Raw genomic sequence first — 15,644 nt, 5'->3', positions numbered from 1 at the left:
TAAATAGTAAAATGTCATGTGTATATGTGTATTAGTGTTTTTTTTTTTTTTGCATTATTTATGCCGCTATAGAGCTCTCGCCTCCTTTTCGCCCAGGGGCTTGTTTACAGTCCCAGCAGTTCCTGGCAATGACGTCGTGCGCGTCATTAAAGCGGGCGTGTTTCGTGGCCGGGGCAGGACTTCCAACCAATCAGAGGGCTGCGTTCAGAGCGAGCTGCTGGCTGTCAGCATAAAAGCGAATGTGGCGGCCGAGAGAGCAATGCACATGAACACAGAGTGCGTGTAATAATATTGAGGAGAGAGAGTTTTGCGCACTGACTTGACTTGCAGAAGACTTCACAAGGATTTGGACTTGTTCACTTTGTTTCTATCTGGGATCTTTCTGCTTGGACTCTCAGACTGGACACTGAACACAAGGAGAAGAGTTATCATTGCTATTAATTACCATTAGTATTGGTGTCGCTCTGATTGAATCACACACACCTGACTGATTAGTGTAAAGGTAAGCCCCAAAGCCTCCAACCTTCTTATGTCCACAAAAATGGAGCAGCCTTTTTACCATGACGACTCTTTCCTCTTGGGTTACGGCCACGCTGACGCCGCGCTGCACGACTACAAGCTCCAGCAGAAGCCCCAGCATCAGCCTCAGCATCAGCCCATGAGCCTGAGCAGCCTGAACGAGCCCTTCCGCAGCCTCAAGTCCGACCCGTTGTACCACGCGTCCCAGGCGGACGTCGGCTCTCTGAAGCTGGCCTCTCCGGAGCTGGAGCGGCTGATCATCCAGACCAGTAACGGGGTCCTGACCAGCCCGACGCCGCCGGGCCAGTACCAATTGTACGGCCACCGCGCCATCACCGACGAGCAGGAGGGCTTCGCGGAGGGCTTCGTGAAGGCGCTGGACGAGCTGCACAAGATGAACCAGCCCCCGCCCAACGTGTCGATCGGCGCGGGCGGGGTGACGACGTGCTCGGTGGCTGCTCCCTCGGCGTTCGGCTCCGCCCTGCAGCCAGACGCTCCTCCGGTCTACACCACGCTCAACCCTTACTGCCCGAGCCTGGTCGCGTCCACGACGACGGCGTCCTCGAGCTACCCGTCAGCCACCATCAGCTACCACGGAGACGCGTCCACGCACGCGTACCCGAGCGCTCTCACCGGAGGCGTGCATCCCGCGCAGCGCTTCGTGGCGCTCAAAGAGGAACCGCAGACGGTGCCGGACATGCACAGCAGCGACGGCTCGCCGCCCGTCTCTCCCATCGACATGGAGAGCCAGGAGCGCATCAAGGCGGAGCGCAAGCGCCTGAGGAACCGACTCGCCGCCACCAAGTGCCGCCGGCGCAAGCTGGAGCGCATCGCGCGCCTCGAGGACCGCGTCAAGGTGCTCAAGTCGGACAACGCCGGCCTCTCGAGCACCGCGTCGCTCCTGCGCGAGCAGGTGGCGCAGCTCAAGCAGAAGGTCCTGCGGCACGTCAGCAGCGGCTGCCAGCTCATGCTCACCAGCAAGATGGAGGCTTTCTGAAAGCAGAAAACTACACACATGCACACAACCACACACAGACACGCATCCTTTATTCACTAACACTCAAAACACTGGAAAGATTGTCAGCGGACATTCATGATCGCCTCTGAATGGACCTTTATGACATTCTGCAAACAAACGAGCAAAACACGGTACTTCCGTTTGCGGTTGCCGGACACCGTTCACTAGATCGCCGTGAAGTGAAGCGACTGAGCACACATGAGCCAAGTAGGCTGCAGAGACTGAGTGTGTGTGTGAGAGAAAGAGAGAGAAAGAGAGAGAGCAGGCCAGTAATGCCTACTTCATGCCAATAACGTTGTTTTTTAATGTTATGATGATCAAAAGGGAGATTTGTATGTATGTATGTATGACGTCATCTGATTTCCTGATACTGTCATTTCTATATGTGTAAATTATTGTTTGTTTTACAGTCGGGTTGATCCTGACTTAACAATGTCTGATGTTTACAATGTTCTTTTTTATTTGTTGTTTATTTAAGTAAAAAAAAAACTTTGAAATATACATCTGGAGTTTTTTGACTTCTTCATTCACATTGATGAACCTTGACCTAGAAGAAATTAACATTATTATAGACCTGATTTAAAAGCATTCTGTTTACTGCATTTCCATGAACAGCCCAGATAAGTTTTTTTTTTTTTTTTTTTTTTTTTCCACATTTCATGCTTGTTGTTTTTGTTTCAACACATCGGACTCGCCCCGGTTATTGATCGAGCCAGAGTTTGGGCGTTAAAGGTCTTTCCTATCTACGTCAGCCAGCATGTCCGTATATGGGCATTTTTAATTCTTCCTACGTCACAGCTGGGAAGTGGTGTTTGCGCGAAAATCCGCCGCCCACACGCTGTTGCTGCTGCTGCTTGGTTTCATTTCTGTCCAAGAAGTCTACAAGCGAGGATTAGCGCAGTGTAGGGGGGCTGGAAAACGCAGAATCTCAAGCATTTTCCACCAAAACATCACACCAGTGGGTTTTTATTTAAAAATAGAATATTTTCACAGTGGGGGAAGTGTGCAAACGGAATCATTTTACCTGTTTACACCTTTTAGGCAAATATCCACCACGAAAACATGCTTTTAAAAAATAAAGAGGTACTGCTCTGTACCTTTCCCTGTCACTGTAGCAGCAGTTGTAAGCATGCACATCTTTAAATGTATAGATTAAATATATACATACATACATAATAATATATATATATATATATATATATATATATATATAATACACACACACACACACACACATATATATATATATATATATATATATATATATATATATATATACTTTAGGAAAAAAGTATGATGTATATTTATTAATATATTATTAATAATGTTAATAATAATATTATCATAATATACTGTATGTATCAATATATAACATATGGCAATACATTTAGTATTAAATATTTATACAAGTTTTTCTTTTCCTTAAGTGTATACATTTTTGGCAGACAGACAGACAGACAGACAGACAGACAGATAGATAGATAGATAAAGAGAGATATCCTCTTGAGACCCGATTGTCCTCATATGAGGACATGACATTTTCTCCCAACTTCATTATTCATCCTTGTACCAACCTCAGAAAAAAGACTGTTAGTTATAATTGTTTTGCCCAGTTGAAGACATTGATTAAATTAATAGGTATCATTTATCAGTAGAAATTGGACTGTACACAATAGTAGAGTCACAACAGTGGTCTATAGAGTATATTTATATTTTTATATATTTTATATAAATAATGTTACATGATGTTCTGCATGTAGTGTTACTTTTGTACCTTAAGGTTTCCTTACATTTACAGCATTTACCAGACACCCTTATCCATAGTGAGTTACATTTTATCATTAAACATTTGAGCAGTTGAAGCAGTTAAAGGCCTTGCTCAAGGGCAACTCGGTTGTGATTGGATTTAAGCCTGTATCCCTCTGATCCATAGTCCAATTCTCTAACCACTATGCTGCCCTTAGTCTTTAGCACTTAAAGTAAGGTATAAGTTATATACTTGTTTCAGATGATGCACATTAACCGCTCTGTATAAAAGATTAGGTACCAATATTACCTTTATTTTTTTTAAGAATGTAAAAGAGCCCAGTATGTAGCTTGTATGAAAATATGACATGAAAAAGTATTTCTTATTTAAAGTGTAAAAGGTCCACATAGGTGACCTTTCTGTCATGACCTCAGCAGAATTTATTCAGTGATATATTTGTGGTTAATGAATACCATTTCTTTATAAAAATGTCACCAAATAGTCAGTATTTTTTTTTTTTTTTTTTGGGGGGGGGGGGGGGGGGGGGTTCAAAAAGACATGAAGACACATTGGCATAAACACAAAATAAAATGAGGGGGAAAAAGGAACTGAAAATGTCATTGTTATCAGATAAAAAGATGAGTCATTGCATTAGTTTATTATATTATATTATATTATATTATATTATATTATATTATATTATATTATATTATATTATATTATAGCATGTTTTTATTGCTATAGTGTGAGTCATTCTGACTGTCAACCTCAACACACAAACGACTCACAGTCTTTCACTTTCTCTAAGCAAAGAAAAAGTACTAGCAGCTAATACTTTTTTCGAAGGGAGGGATGATTACCATCATCATCATCATCATCATCATCATATTTAAAATGAATGTGTAAAAAATAATAGTAAAAAAACGTAACAAACCACAAAAGCATTTCACATGAATTAGATGTGAGATGTGTGTGTGAATAGTATATGAGAAATGTGTAAAAACCATGTGACTTTTCTATAAGGCTGTTTTATAAATTTATTCAAACATCCAGTCTCATACAATGAGTAGAGTGTGGTGCAAATGTAAAGTACTGTAACTAACTAACTAAATAACGAACTAACTAACAAGTAGTATATCATTCCAATTTGAGTATATGCAGCTTTTTAGCACCCAAAGCTAACTAAGTAAATAACTAAGCTTTGTACATAAAACATAAAAGTAATGTGTGTGTGTGTGTGTATGTGTGTGTGTGTGTGTGTATGTGAGTGTGAGTGTGTGTGTGTGTTTGTGCATTTAGGGGAATACATGAACGCCTCTGGCCCCTCTAAAGCTTCTTGGATGCTCATTGTGGGGATTTTGGTGCAAGTTTGAAAGCTGACTCGTCTTTTGAAAGGCAGCCGACCCTTAAGTTCTCCCTTTGTAGTGCTCGAACACCCCTCCCTTCACGGTACACCCACGCGCGCCCACGCTCCGTTTCTGAAATTCCAGAGCAGCCTGTCATTTCCCTTCATGTGCGCTTAACATCGCGGCTAAAGCCATGTGCCCTGTCCAACCCGCAACAACCCCACCCTCCCAATTTGTCACTCTCCTCCTAACTGCACTCAGATTACTGTGTGTGCTGCAGCAGTTGTGCCACCCTCATAACTGCTGTCACAGAAAATGACTTTGACCATATATACAATAGTAGTTATTAAGAAATTGGTTGTTAACAGATTCAAACATATTTGGCACAGAGCACAAGCACAAGCACACACACACACACACACACACACACACACACACACACACACACCGTCACAGCCTATGGGCAATTTGGATACAACAATCAGTTTATACCGCATGTCTCCGGACTTTGGGAGGGAACCAGAAAATCACATGGAGAACATGCAAAACTACACACTTGCAGACTGATGGTGAGATTTGAAATCATACTTTGAAAGAAGATTCTGAGCATTAGTGGGTCATTGGTTTCCTGCCGGCCATGTGAAAGGCCTGGGTTTAATTCCTGCCCAAACTTAGCCACTAGATGCAGTCCCAGTCCCAAGCATGGACAACATAGGAGGGTTGAGTCAGGAATGGCATCTGGCATAAAACCTGAGCCAAGTTGTTGTGTGGATCAGATGGTTTAGTGTGGTGCCTCCTCACAGGGAGCAGCCGAAAGATTAACAACATTGTTTCAAATCAGATTAAAGTTATATTGAAAAATGTTTTCATCACCATCGATACTGCTTTATCCTGTGTACAGGGTTGAAGTGGGCCTATAGCCTATCCCAGGAGATAGGGCATGAGCTTGCGTACATCCTGGATGTGGTGCCAAACCATTGCACACACACTCACAGTCTCTTGGACTGTGGGAGAAAACCACAGGGAGAACATGCAACTGACCATGCACACGGACCCTAAGGTGGGAATCGAACCCTGGAGGTGCGAGGCGACAGGGTTAACCACTACACCACTAAAATATTGAGCTTACAAATGAAAATAGCACTGTATTATATTGTAGCTGATTTAATGATAACAAAAAAATTGAATTACCTTATGAACAGATACCTTATTGTGTAATTTACACCCCTGCTGATAGCCTTAAGGATCCACTATAAAACCACACAATTCCAGAACATTTAAGCGCTGATTTCAGTAACAAATACAAAATCAGGATAGATTTAACATTCTTAATTAAATAAACAGCAGAGTCTCTGAAGCCTAGCGTGTTTACTTACTGGAAGTTGAAGGGTGGCTTTTATTTCGCTAATTTTATTTCTTATTTGGTGAATCTGTGAAGCATTAGCAAATCTTTCCAAACCAAAGGTCAACGGGACTTTTTTCAGGAAATCTAATTCTGCAGTTTCATCCAGCATCGCAGTTTTTCCAAGCTATAAATACCAGGAATTGTATGAATGTTTAAATCTGGCAACTTTGCACAAGAGTCTCTTAACGCTCTGACCTCATTACGAAGTGTATAACTAATATGGAGATTGTAAATTCCTCGAGAAGCTGAATAAGAGGATAATTACAGTATTTGTTGCAGACTTACAGTTAACATTGCAGTTGTACTTCAGTTTTAAGTTTGTGAGCAGCTATTCCTCCCTGCAGCATTCCTTTCCGAGTCCAGCTCATTAGGAAAAGTCAGCAGGGATTTTCCAGACAGATTTAGATGTACAGCAACTCACAAGCTGTCCACCTGACCTTTAACCTGTAACAGCTTTTTTTTCCCCAGTTCACCTCTTCTTTACTGGATGACACACACAAAAAAAAAACTCCACTTCAGACAACATGAACTTGACCACAGATCTGCAGTACGGCTCTAGTTTCCATCCACGTTTATGCTCCTTTGAGGGTTTTTTTTTTTCCTTGGGAAAATTAACACACACTCCTACTTTATCTTGTACTTCGTGGGTCTTTTGCACTTTACACTACTACACTACACACATTCGCAAGCGCTCTCTGATGAGCATCTACCTTCATCATGTAAATGAAACACTACTGTCAGAGCTGCTGTTATGGCAAACTAATCAACACCTCCTGAACAATCAGAATCCAGAATTCAAAATCAATGTGGCAGAATTGCAATAGCAGTCAAAGACATAGATGTGCAACCGATGTGTGTGTGTTTGTACGCACTTCCTTTGTCGAGGAAGCAGCTGTAATTACCACTTCCTGTTTGGGTTACATCAGACATCTTTTACATCAGACAGCAGTTTCCTATATTGTAGAGGTTACTTGGTATGGTTAAAATGATGACAGACGTCAGAAGGTGGGTATTTTCAAGCATTAGGCCTACACACACACACACACACACACACACACATTGAGGGATCTTCTATGATGCAGCTGCTGACGACAGAAGGTGATGGTGGGCTCAGTCTCCCCACTCACATTCAGACCAACTGACATTCTCTCTCCACTCACCTCCGTCATGCTTTCATCCCACTTCTCTCTCTCTCTGTCTTTCTCTCTCCCTCTCTCTCTCTTTGTCTCCATTTACCTCATACTTGCTCCATCCCACCTCCATCTCACTCTCTAAATCCTACCCTTGTCCTTCCATCCCACCTTCTCTCTTAACCTCATGAATATTCCGCCCACCCTCAGATCTGAAACACGCATTAGCACACAAAAAGACTAACAAACTCTAAGAGCTTGACGCACATTGGCACTTTTTCTGTTCTGTTCTCCTCTAGATCCAGCGTTTTACATCCAGAAGTGTTGCACAGCAGCTTTATTTGTAACAGCCTCCTGAACTAGAAGGTGAAACGACCAGAGAAAGAAGAAAAATAGACTCCATATTGACTTTTATGAACTTTGAATTTTATATATTCATATGTAGATATTTTTAAACTTTTCATGCTTTGATGTGATGTGACAAGCACCAGCGATTAGGTCATTGTTTTTTAAAATGTCTGACAGTGTGAGTTTAGAGGATCCCCCCCATTTCCCACCTGCAGAGACTGACAGTAAAGCCATGAAAATGTCAAATTTTAAAGAGCAGAACTTCCCCAAAGCCTCTAAAGTGTAATGTGCAGCTCTATACCAGAAACCTGCCTGAAGAGACCATATCTTGGTAGCATTGCACAATTATATTAGCACGGAAGTTTTTGTGAAATCATATGTGTAATGTATCTTCATGTACTGTATATTATCGTGTGTAAATTTGAAATTGTCTTACCCATTCATCTACCTACATGGACACAAGATATATGGCTTACATGCCATAATTATAAGGTTTTCATTTTCACCATGTGGGTTTATGGTAATGGTGGCACAGTAGTTTAATGGTAAGCAATTATGCCTGGCAAATATGCCAGGGTTCGATTCCTGTCTCTGTGTGCATGAAGTTTGCATGTTCTCCTCGTAATTGGTGGGTTTCTTCCGGGTACTCCAGCTTCCTCCTACAGTTCAAAGACATGCAGATTAGGTTAACTGGCTTGGATGTACCCTTGGATGTACCCATGGCACCCAGGATGTACCCTGCCTCATGCCCTAAGTCTTTTGGGATAGCATATATATATATATACATCAAGCAGGCAAAGTGCTCAAGGCGAGCAACAACAAAAGAACTGCAACCTAACAGAGCTAGTTAGGGCCAGGGGTAGCTCAGTGGTTAAGGCATTGGACTACGGTTTGGAAGATCCCAGGTTCAAATCCCCACAACCACCAAGTTGCCACTGTTGGGCCCTTGAGCGCGGCCCTTAACCCTCAACTGCTCAGATGTGTAATGAGATAAAAATGTAAATTGCTCTGGATAAGAGCGTCTGCCAAATGCCCAAATGTAAATGTTGTGGGGTTCCACGTGGAGCTCTTGAAAAGCCAAAGAACCTCTAAGAGTCCCAAATCATGTCCAAGGTATTAAGGGATGTGTTTCTCCTCTGGGGCCAGGGGTAGCTCAGTGGTTAAGGCATTGGACTACGGTTCGGAAGATCCCAGGTTCAAATCCCCACAACCACCAAGTTGGGCCCTTGAGCGCGGCCGTAACCCTCAACTGCTCAGATGTGTAAATTGCTCTGGATAAGAGCGTCTGCCAAATGCCTAAATGTAAATGTAACAGAGCAGACGACAGCTCTGACATGGGCCTCCAAAAGCCATCAAAAAATAGTTTGAAAACTGGGATTTTCATAAAAGGTCTAAAAACCTTTTCACTGACTACATTAAAATGCCCCTTAAGATCAAACAGGAAAGTTTTGTATATCTGCCCTGGGTAGACGATGAATAATAAATCATGGAATTAAGTTGGATCTAAAACACATTAACGTCATTCTGGCCTCCAAACTAACCAGATTCCAATCTGACTGAGAACCCATGGGATGAACCAGACAAACTAGTCCAAGCCATGTTGGCAGCACCATGCTAACCACAGCACCCAAATGATCCATCGACAATATCTTGGGTCCAGACACCATTGCACACCTCCAGAGGCCCTGTTGAGTCATGCCCTGAGGGGCCAGAGGCGCACACAAGGGCAACCCACACAATAATGAGCTTAATGTTTTGTGTTGTAATCTTATGGCTGATTGGTGTATATATAAATTATATATGCACTAACAATATTTGTTTGTATATATACTTAGTACATATGTGTACCATATAAAGAAGGACCATGAATATACAGTGTGGTCTTAAGAGTTAACCCACATTATACAGTGAAAATTATGACGTTAACAAGCTTTGAATTATATATTTTACATTTACATTTAGGCATTTGGCAGACACTCTTATCCAGAGCGACTTACATTTTTATCTCATTATACATCTGGGCAGTTGAGGCTTAAGGGCCTTGCTCAAGGGCCCAACAGGGGCAACTTGGTGGTTGTGGGGTTTGAACCTGGGATCTTCCGAACCGTAGTCCAATGCCTTATCCACTGAGCTACCCCTGGCTACATGTGAGACATACTGCTTTTTCGTTAAGTGTGCAAACAGAGTCTACTGTAAAAAAGCCTCTAGCTAACTAAGATATATTATTACATTATACTGGCTACAACTTTTTAGCCTGGGCAGTCAAGTTACCAACTACTGTAGAGCACCATGGAGCTGTCACTCTTGCTACCCTAATGACTTTATCATTTGTCCAAAGATGGTAAGTACAAGTTAACCTAAAAACATCCAGAATCATGAACGTCACAACAATGGCACCTAAGACTGAGGAAGGCTAATGGGGCAAAGGCAAAGGAATTAACTCTGTGTATTTCCTATGCCAGAAGTAGCTTAGAATGTTTGTTATTTGAAAATCATTGGGTTTACACCATGCACCACGCTCATGCGCCCAAAGCTAGAGCTTTAAGAATACAAATTAAATCTGCTTGTCTTAACATTGTGGTTTTTATTAGTGGATAAATAAACGTGTGTTCTTGCATGTATTTGAGTGTGTGCGTGCGTATATGTGGGTATGTAGGGGGAGGGTTCTAAGATGGTGCCAATATTAATAATAATAATCCAACATCGCCACCTAGTGTTACATTTATGCTACAACTGATTCTGATTACGGAGTCTTCAGAATTATATACAGGATGTCTAGATTCTTCTTTAGCTACATAATGCTAATAATCTTGAATAAACTCATACTTCTTGAGCACTGCATTTCAGACTTTGCTGTTTATATTAACCCCACTCTTCAGGAAAGGCTTTCCACTAGATTTTGCAGCATGTCTGTGCAGATTAGTGATCATTCAATTCAGCTACAAGAGCATTTGTAAGGTCATGCACTGATAGTGGATGTTGACGAGGGTCCAGGTCTAGTTCATCTCAAAGCTGTTGAGTTCAGTCAGAGGTCTATCTAGTTTTTCCACTTTGCTACACCCTTAACACATTATATCTTCATAGAGCTGGCTTTGTGGACAAAATCGAACAGGTTTGAGTCTTTTTATTCCAGTGAAGAGAAATTGTAATGCTACAGCTACACTTTAGGGAAGAAATACATATGAGTGTGATGGACACAATGTCCAGATACTTCTGAATGAAGGGTGTATAAGTTGATGTAGATGGTGTGAATATATGAATATTTTTTGATGTTCGCACTTCTGACTGCTGCTTCAGAGTGTGAAGGAAATTAGACAGAAAGGGGGCTGTAGGTATGATGTGTAAGTCTTTAAGAGACCAAAAATAATAAGAATTACCATTTCAGTGGACAGCTTGTTAATTAATTCAGACCCTGGTACCTGACTTTATACACAGTGTTCTGGAGGAAACTGGAGATGTGACCTAAAACACAAGTTTTAGAACAGTTTGTACGATTGTCATAATTCACGACGTAGATAATTCCAATCATTTCAGATTGATACCCTTGAAGCCGCTACCGCTGCCCTCAGAGTCGTGGACAGAGGGAGCAGAGCGTTTGTGCAGCACAGACTTGTCATGGTCCCACTGCCCCTTCGGGGGTATTGTGGCTACACCGTGGGAGCAGAGGGTGTTTTCTTGGTGTTTGGTGGTGTCTAGTTTATCCAGGTCATCCTTCTGTGCTCTCAGAGCTGCTATGACCTCTTGGTCCGAGTCATTTAGGTTTAAACATCTACAGCAGTGACCTTTGACCTTTACGGCTTCATCCTCTACTGCCACAAAAGAATCGCCCCAGAAGCTCTCGCAGAGGTCTCGGCCATGCTGATACATCTGCATGCGCATGCACACACACCACACACACACACACACACACACACACACACACACATATACCAATCAGTTTTAGTGATTAATATAAGAAGAACGCAGTCAAGTTCACGCTGTTAGTCATGGTGGGACGAGTAAGCATTTGGAATGTAATACTGGATCTAGGTATGTTCATGGTGAAGTGAAGATTTTATGTTTCTTTTTCCGTTTTGCAGATTGAGGAGTGTGTGTCATGCTCCACACTGAGAGACATTTCCTCCTGTTGGGCAAACAGAGCAATGCATCTGCCTAATAAGTAGCGTTACGGTCAGATCTGAGTTTTATATAAGCAGCAAAATTGTCATAATCTGCCTCAGGTCTTTTAATATTATGTTTGAAGCACAAAAACCTAAAGACAGCTATCTCTCTCTCTCTCTGTTTGTGTGTGTGTGTGTGTGTGTGTGTGTGTGTGTGTGTACAATAGAATAAAACTTTAAAATAGGATTATATTTTACAATCTAAAATCCATCTATTTATTAACCAATCCATCCATTCATCCACCATTTGTCCATCCATCCATCCATCCATCCAGCCCAATCAATTCATTCATCTAATCAATCTATCCATCCATCCTTCCACCCATCCATCCACAGATGAGCTATTTATAATCCATCCAACCATCTATCCATCAAACCATCTTTCCATCCATGAATGATTCATCAATATTCATCATCCATCCATTGATGAGCTATCCATATTTGAAATCCATCCATCCATCCATCCATCCATCCATCCATCCAATTAGTTCCTCCATCAAAATCTAATGAAATCTCTTGAGTGTGGTCTACCTGTTGATAAGGCATGCAGCTGCCAGTGCAATTGAGTCCTCTGGGGTCACTGCTCCAGTCTCAAGCACATGTGAGGTCTGATTTACAGACTTCATACCTGAGACAAAACAACACTTTAGTATATTAGTAACTAAAATTACTTTACATTTTGTACTTCTGAAAAAATAAAGGACCATGCTTTAAGGCAGAATTTTTGGTTTTCCATATGTGATGCTAATAAGGTGGGTGTGGCCTCACCAATCTCTGCAGAAGCTATGGCATAGAGGCACCGCCCTGAGGGAGGAGCCTTGAGGGTGTGGCCAGTATGTGGCATCAGGAGAGCAGAGGTAAAAACAGATAACTCTTTTAAGGACCTCCTTACATCTGAAAAGGGCGGGGGGAGAGAGAGAGAGATATTTGTTTAATTGCAATTACTCAAAGTAACCTGTCTGTTGCTCTGAACTGTGTATGGATCTTAGCAAAGCGGTGACACTTACACTGGACTGGGAGATCCACACCTGTCCCACAATAAACCTTTAGTAGAAGCAGTAAGGTTCGCAATGTCCTGCTCCGAGCAGCAAGAGTCTAAAATATAGCCTTAACCTTATATACACACCAGCAGTAAATATATTAAATTAAAAAAAACATAAATGTCATTGTTTTCCTAAAATATCCAATGCAAAAGAACATGGGTATGTTATATAAAAACATTTACTTACTCATCTTGTACAATGAACATTCTTTTAGACTGGGCTCTGGACCGGGCTTGGATTTATGAAGTCCATCCTGAAGACACACCTCTTTCCTGCACCAAACAAATGCAACCAGACTTGCCCAACACGCCAGGTTGAGTGACGAGAGAAGGTCCATTTCAGTGAGAGGAAGCAAGTCAATTTGCACCTGATGTCAATTTGCACATTGGAGACGAGTGTTAGTGGTAGTCACTGGGAAATTAGGCTTCATTAGATCACTGTTCAATAAGGACACTAGATACTTTAAGTTACTGGTGATGGTAAGGTAAAAGTGAGGTAAACAAGGGGTAAATACTGTACAACCACATGGGATTATAGGTAGGGTAAATAAAGATGCATTAGGGTAAAATTGTATACCTATATGTAAAAGTGTGTTGGGGTACAAATTAGTTAAATAAATGTACAGTAGGAAAAAAGTGAAGTAAATAAATGTATAGTGGGGTAAAATCCATAAAGATACAGTAGGTTAAAAGCCACTTCAGAGTGAAGTTGGGGTAAATACAGCTGCATTAGGGTAAAAGTTGGGTTAAGAAAGAGGCATTAGGGTACAACTGTTTACCTATATAAAAGTACATTGGGGTAAATGTGAGAAAGTTTTACCCTAAAAAGTTAGGTAAATAATGGTATAGTGGGGTAAAAATGAGGTACATAAAGGTACAGTAAGGTAAATGTGAGGTAAATAAAGGGACAGCAGAGTAAAAGCAGGATAAATAAAACTATAGTTGGGTAAAGGTGAGGTGAATGGAGGGGTGGGGTAAATGTGAGGTAAATAAAGAGACATTGTAAAAAATGAGGTGAATAAACATATAGTGTAGTAAAAAAGTGAAGTAAATAAAGGGACTTTAGCATAAAACTGAAGTGAATAAAGATATACTGGGGTAGAAAAGTGAGATATGAAAAATACATTATGGTAATAATTTGAGAAGTAGAGTAAAACTATGGTATATAAAGAGATATTAGCATTTGGGATAAATAAAGGAGCATTAGGGTTAAAGTCAGATGAATTGAAAGGCATTATAGCAAAAGAGGGGTTAAAATATCATATATTAGGATAAAAGTTGGGTAAATTGTGAAGCATTAAAGGAAACTGGGGTAATTAAATAGACATTAGGGTAAAAACCCCAGCAAGTAAAGAGATGTTAGCATAAAAGTAAGGTTTTTAAGGCTGTACCTGAGCTCTGCTGCAAGTTGTACTTGATTTCTTTCCTTCTGTCTGAGTTTGTTTTGCTGTTTATCTGCTTAGAGTCGATGTTTTACCATCAAATATCTTTGTGTCTCTGATTCAGTGGAGGACAACAACAATAACACACCCCCTCATTCACACACACACACACACACACACACACATACACACACACACACTCATACAGAGTTATGTAAGGTTGCAACCTGCAAAAATAAAAGTATAAGAAACACAGCGTGGTGCAGCTCCCGAGCCCTTTGCACAGTTAAGTACCCTTGATGACAGTGAAGTGAACTGCCCCAAATTCTGCTGACTCCCACATAAACTGCTGCAGAGTCAGCAACAAACAGAGCTACACCGTGCATGTACATATCACAGAGATTATATAAGTCTGGACAAAACTGAACAGTGAGGGATTTACTTCATCACTAAAACTGTCAGAGTGAATGTTTGTCCTAAATGTACTCGATCAGCATAGACGATATTATTGGGTCTGAAATTTGTGCCTTTAGAATTTTACCTGAACAAATGCAAGGTAGCTGAGATGGAATTAAAGCTTTCATTTAGTAGTGTGCAAACTGCATGTTTCATCCCATATTCACACTAGTTATTATTCAGTGATGAAACTGGATTTATAAATTTTTTTTTTAGATGTGGTATCATATGTAAGGACTAATAAATTCTGTGACATACTGTTACTAAATATAGTAATTTATAGTTATATATTTATAGTTATATATTCATACTATATAAAATATCATAAATATTACTGAAATGAGAAGCCACAAAGTCAAACTCCTCTGCCTGAAAACCTCTTAAGTTTATGATTATTTCTGACTGTTACAAAGCCCTGACACTGGAGACTCCAGTACTTATATTAAGTATAAGTTATACTTATAAGTTATACTTATACTTAGTACTAAGACTTCAATCATTTATTCACTCATCTTCTAACCTGCATAACCTATACTGGGGCACATGAAGCCTGGAGCCTATCCCAGGAAACTTTGGGCACAAGGCAGGGTACACTCTGGGCAGGGTGTCAATCCATCGCAGGACATACACTTGCACAAACCACACACTCACTTACACAATACCTGCAATATGGGAATGCCAATTAACTTAATCTGCATGTCTTTGGACTGTGGGAGGAAACCAGAGTAATCGGAGGAAACCCAGACCCCAAGGCAGGAATCGAACACTCAACCCTGGAGGTACAAGGCAACAGTGCTAAACACTATGCCATCATGCCACTTACTGATGTTTTTTTATTATTATTTAAATTAATTCAATTCAATTTTATTTGCATGGGGCTTTTAACAATGGTCATTGTCAGTGGTCATTTATCTTTACAGAATGAAAACTTATGGAAAGAAGGTTCAGAAACAATGATAGACTCAGATCAATTTGTGCCTGTTTTAAAATTCCAAAATTTATGCTTTAATATAAGCCCAGGCACTGTTTGTATATTTTTTTCCTCTACATCTTGGTGACATCACTTTTTAATCACATATTGGGTCTGGTTT

The 15,644-nt window shown here is 40.9% G+C and overlaps 2 protein-coding genes across 2 annotated transcripts; one reads left to right on the top strand and one right to left on the bottom strand.

Annotated features, from left to right (window-relative positions):
- The first annotated feature begins 242 nt into the window (after window positions 1–242).
- junbb (JunB proto-oncogene, AP-1 transcription factor subunit b) lies at window positions 243–2,038 on the top strand. Its single transcript, XM_053490371.1, has one exon. The coding sequence runs from the start codon at window positions 530–532 to the stop codon at window positions 1,514–1,516; it is 987 nt and encodes a 328-aa protein (XP_053346346.1). The 5' UTR covers window positions 243–529; the 3' UTR covers window positions 1,517–2,038.
- An 8,917-nt stretch (window positions 2,039–10,955) lies between these two features.
- Window positions 10,956–14,233, bottom strand: rtbdn (retbindin). The gene is given in 6 exon segments (XM_053490150.1): window positions 10,956–11,380; window positions 12,205–12,301; window positions 12,442–12,567; window positions 12,681–12,768; window positions 12,903–13,083; window positions 14,107–14,233. Coding segments are annotated over 5 exon segments (804 nt in total). The 5' UTR covers window positions 13,054–13,083; window positions 14,107–14,233; the 3' UTR covers window positions 10,956–11,038.
- Between the last annotated feature and the right edge of the window lie 1,411 nt (window positions 14,234–15,644).

Source organism: Clarias gariepinus, chromosome 28, assembly GCF_024256425.1.
Source record: "Clarias gariepinus isolate MV-2021 ecotype Netherlands chromosome 28, CGAR_prim_01v2, whole genome shotgun sequence".
NCBI classification, from domain to species: Eukaryota; Metazoa; Chordata; class Actinopteri; order Siluriformes; family Clariidae; genus Clarias; species Clarias gariepinus.
The sequence above is the reverse complement of the archived record's forward strand: the minus strand, read 5'-3'. Positions and strand labels throughout refer to the sequence as shown.

Bases quoted from the DNA above. Each gene is read 5' to 3' on its own strand.
- junbb (XM_053490371.1), top strand. From the start codon at position 530: ATGTCCACAAAAATGGAGCAGCCTTTTTACCATGACGACTCTTTCCTC.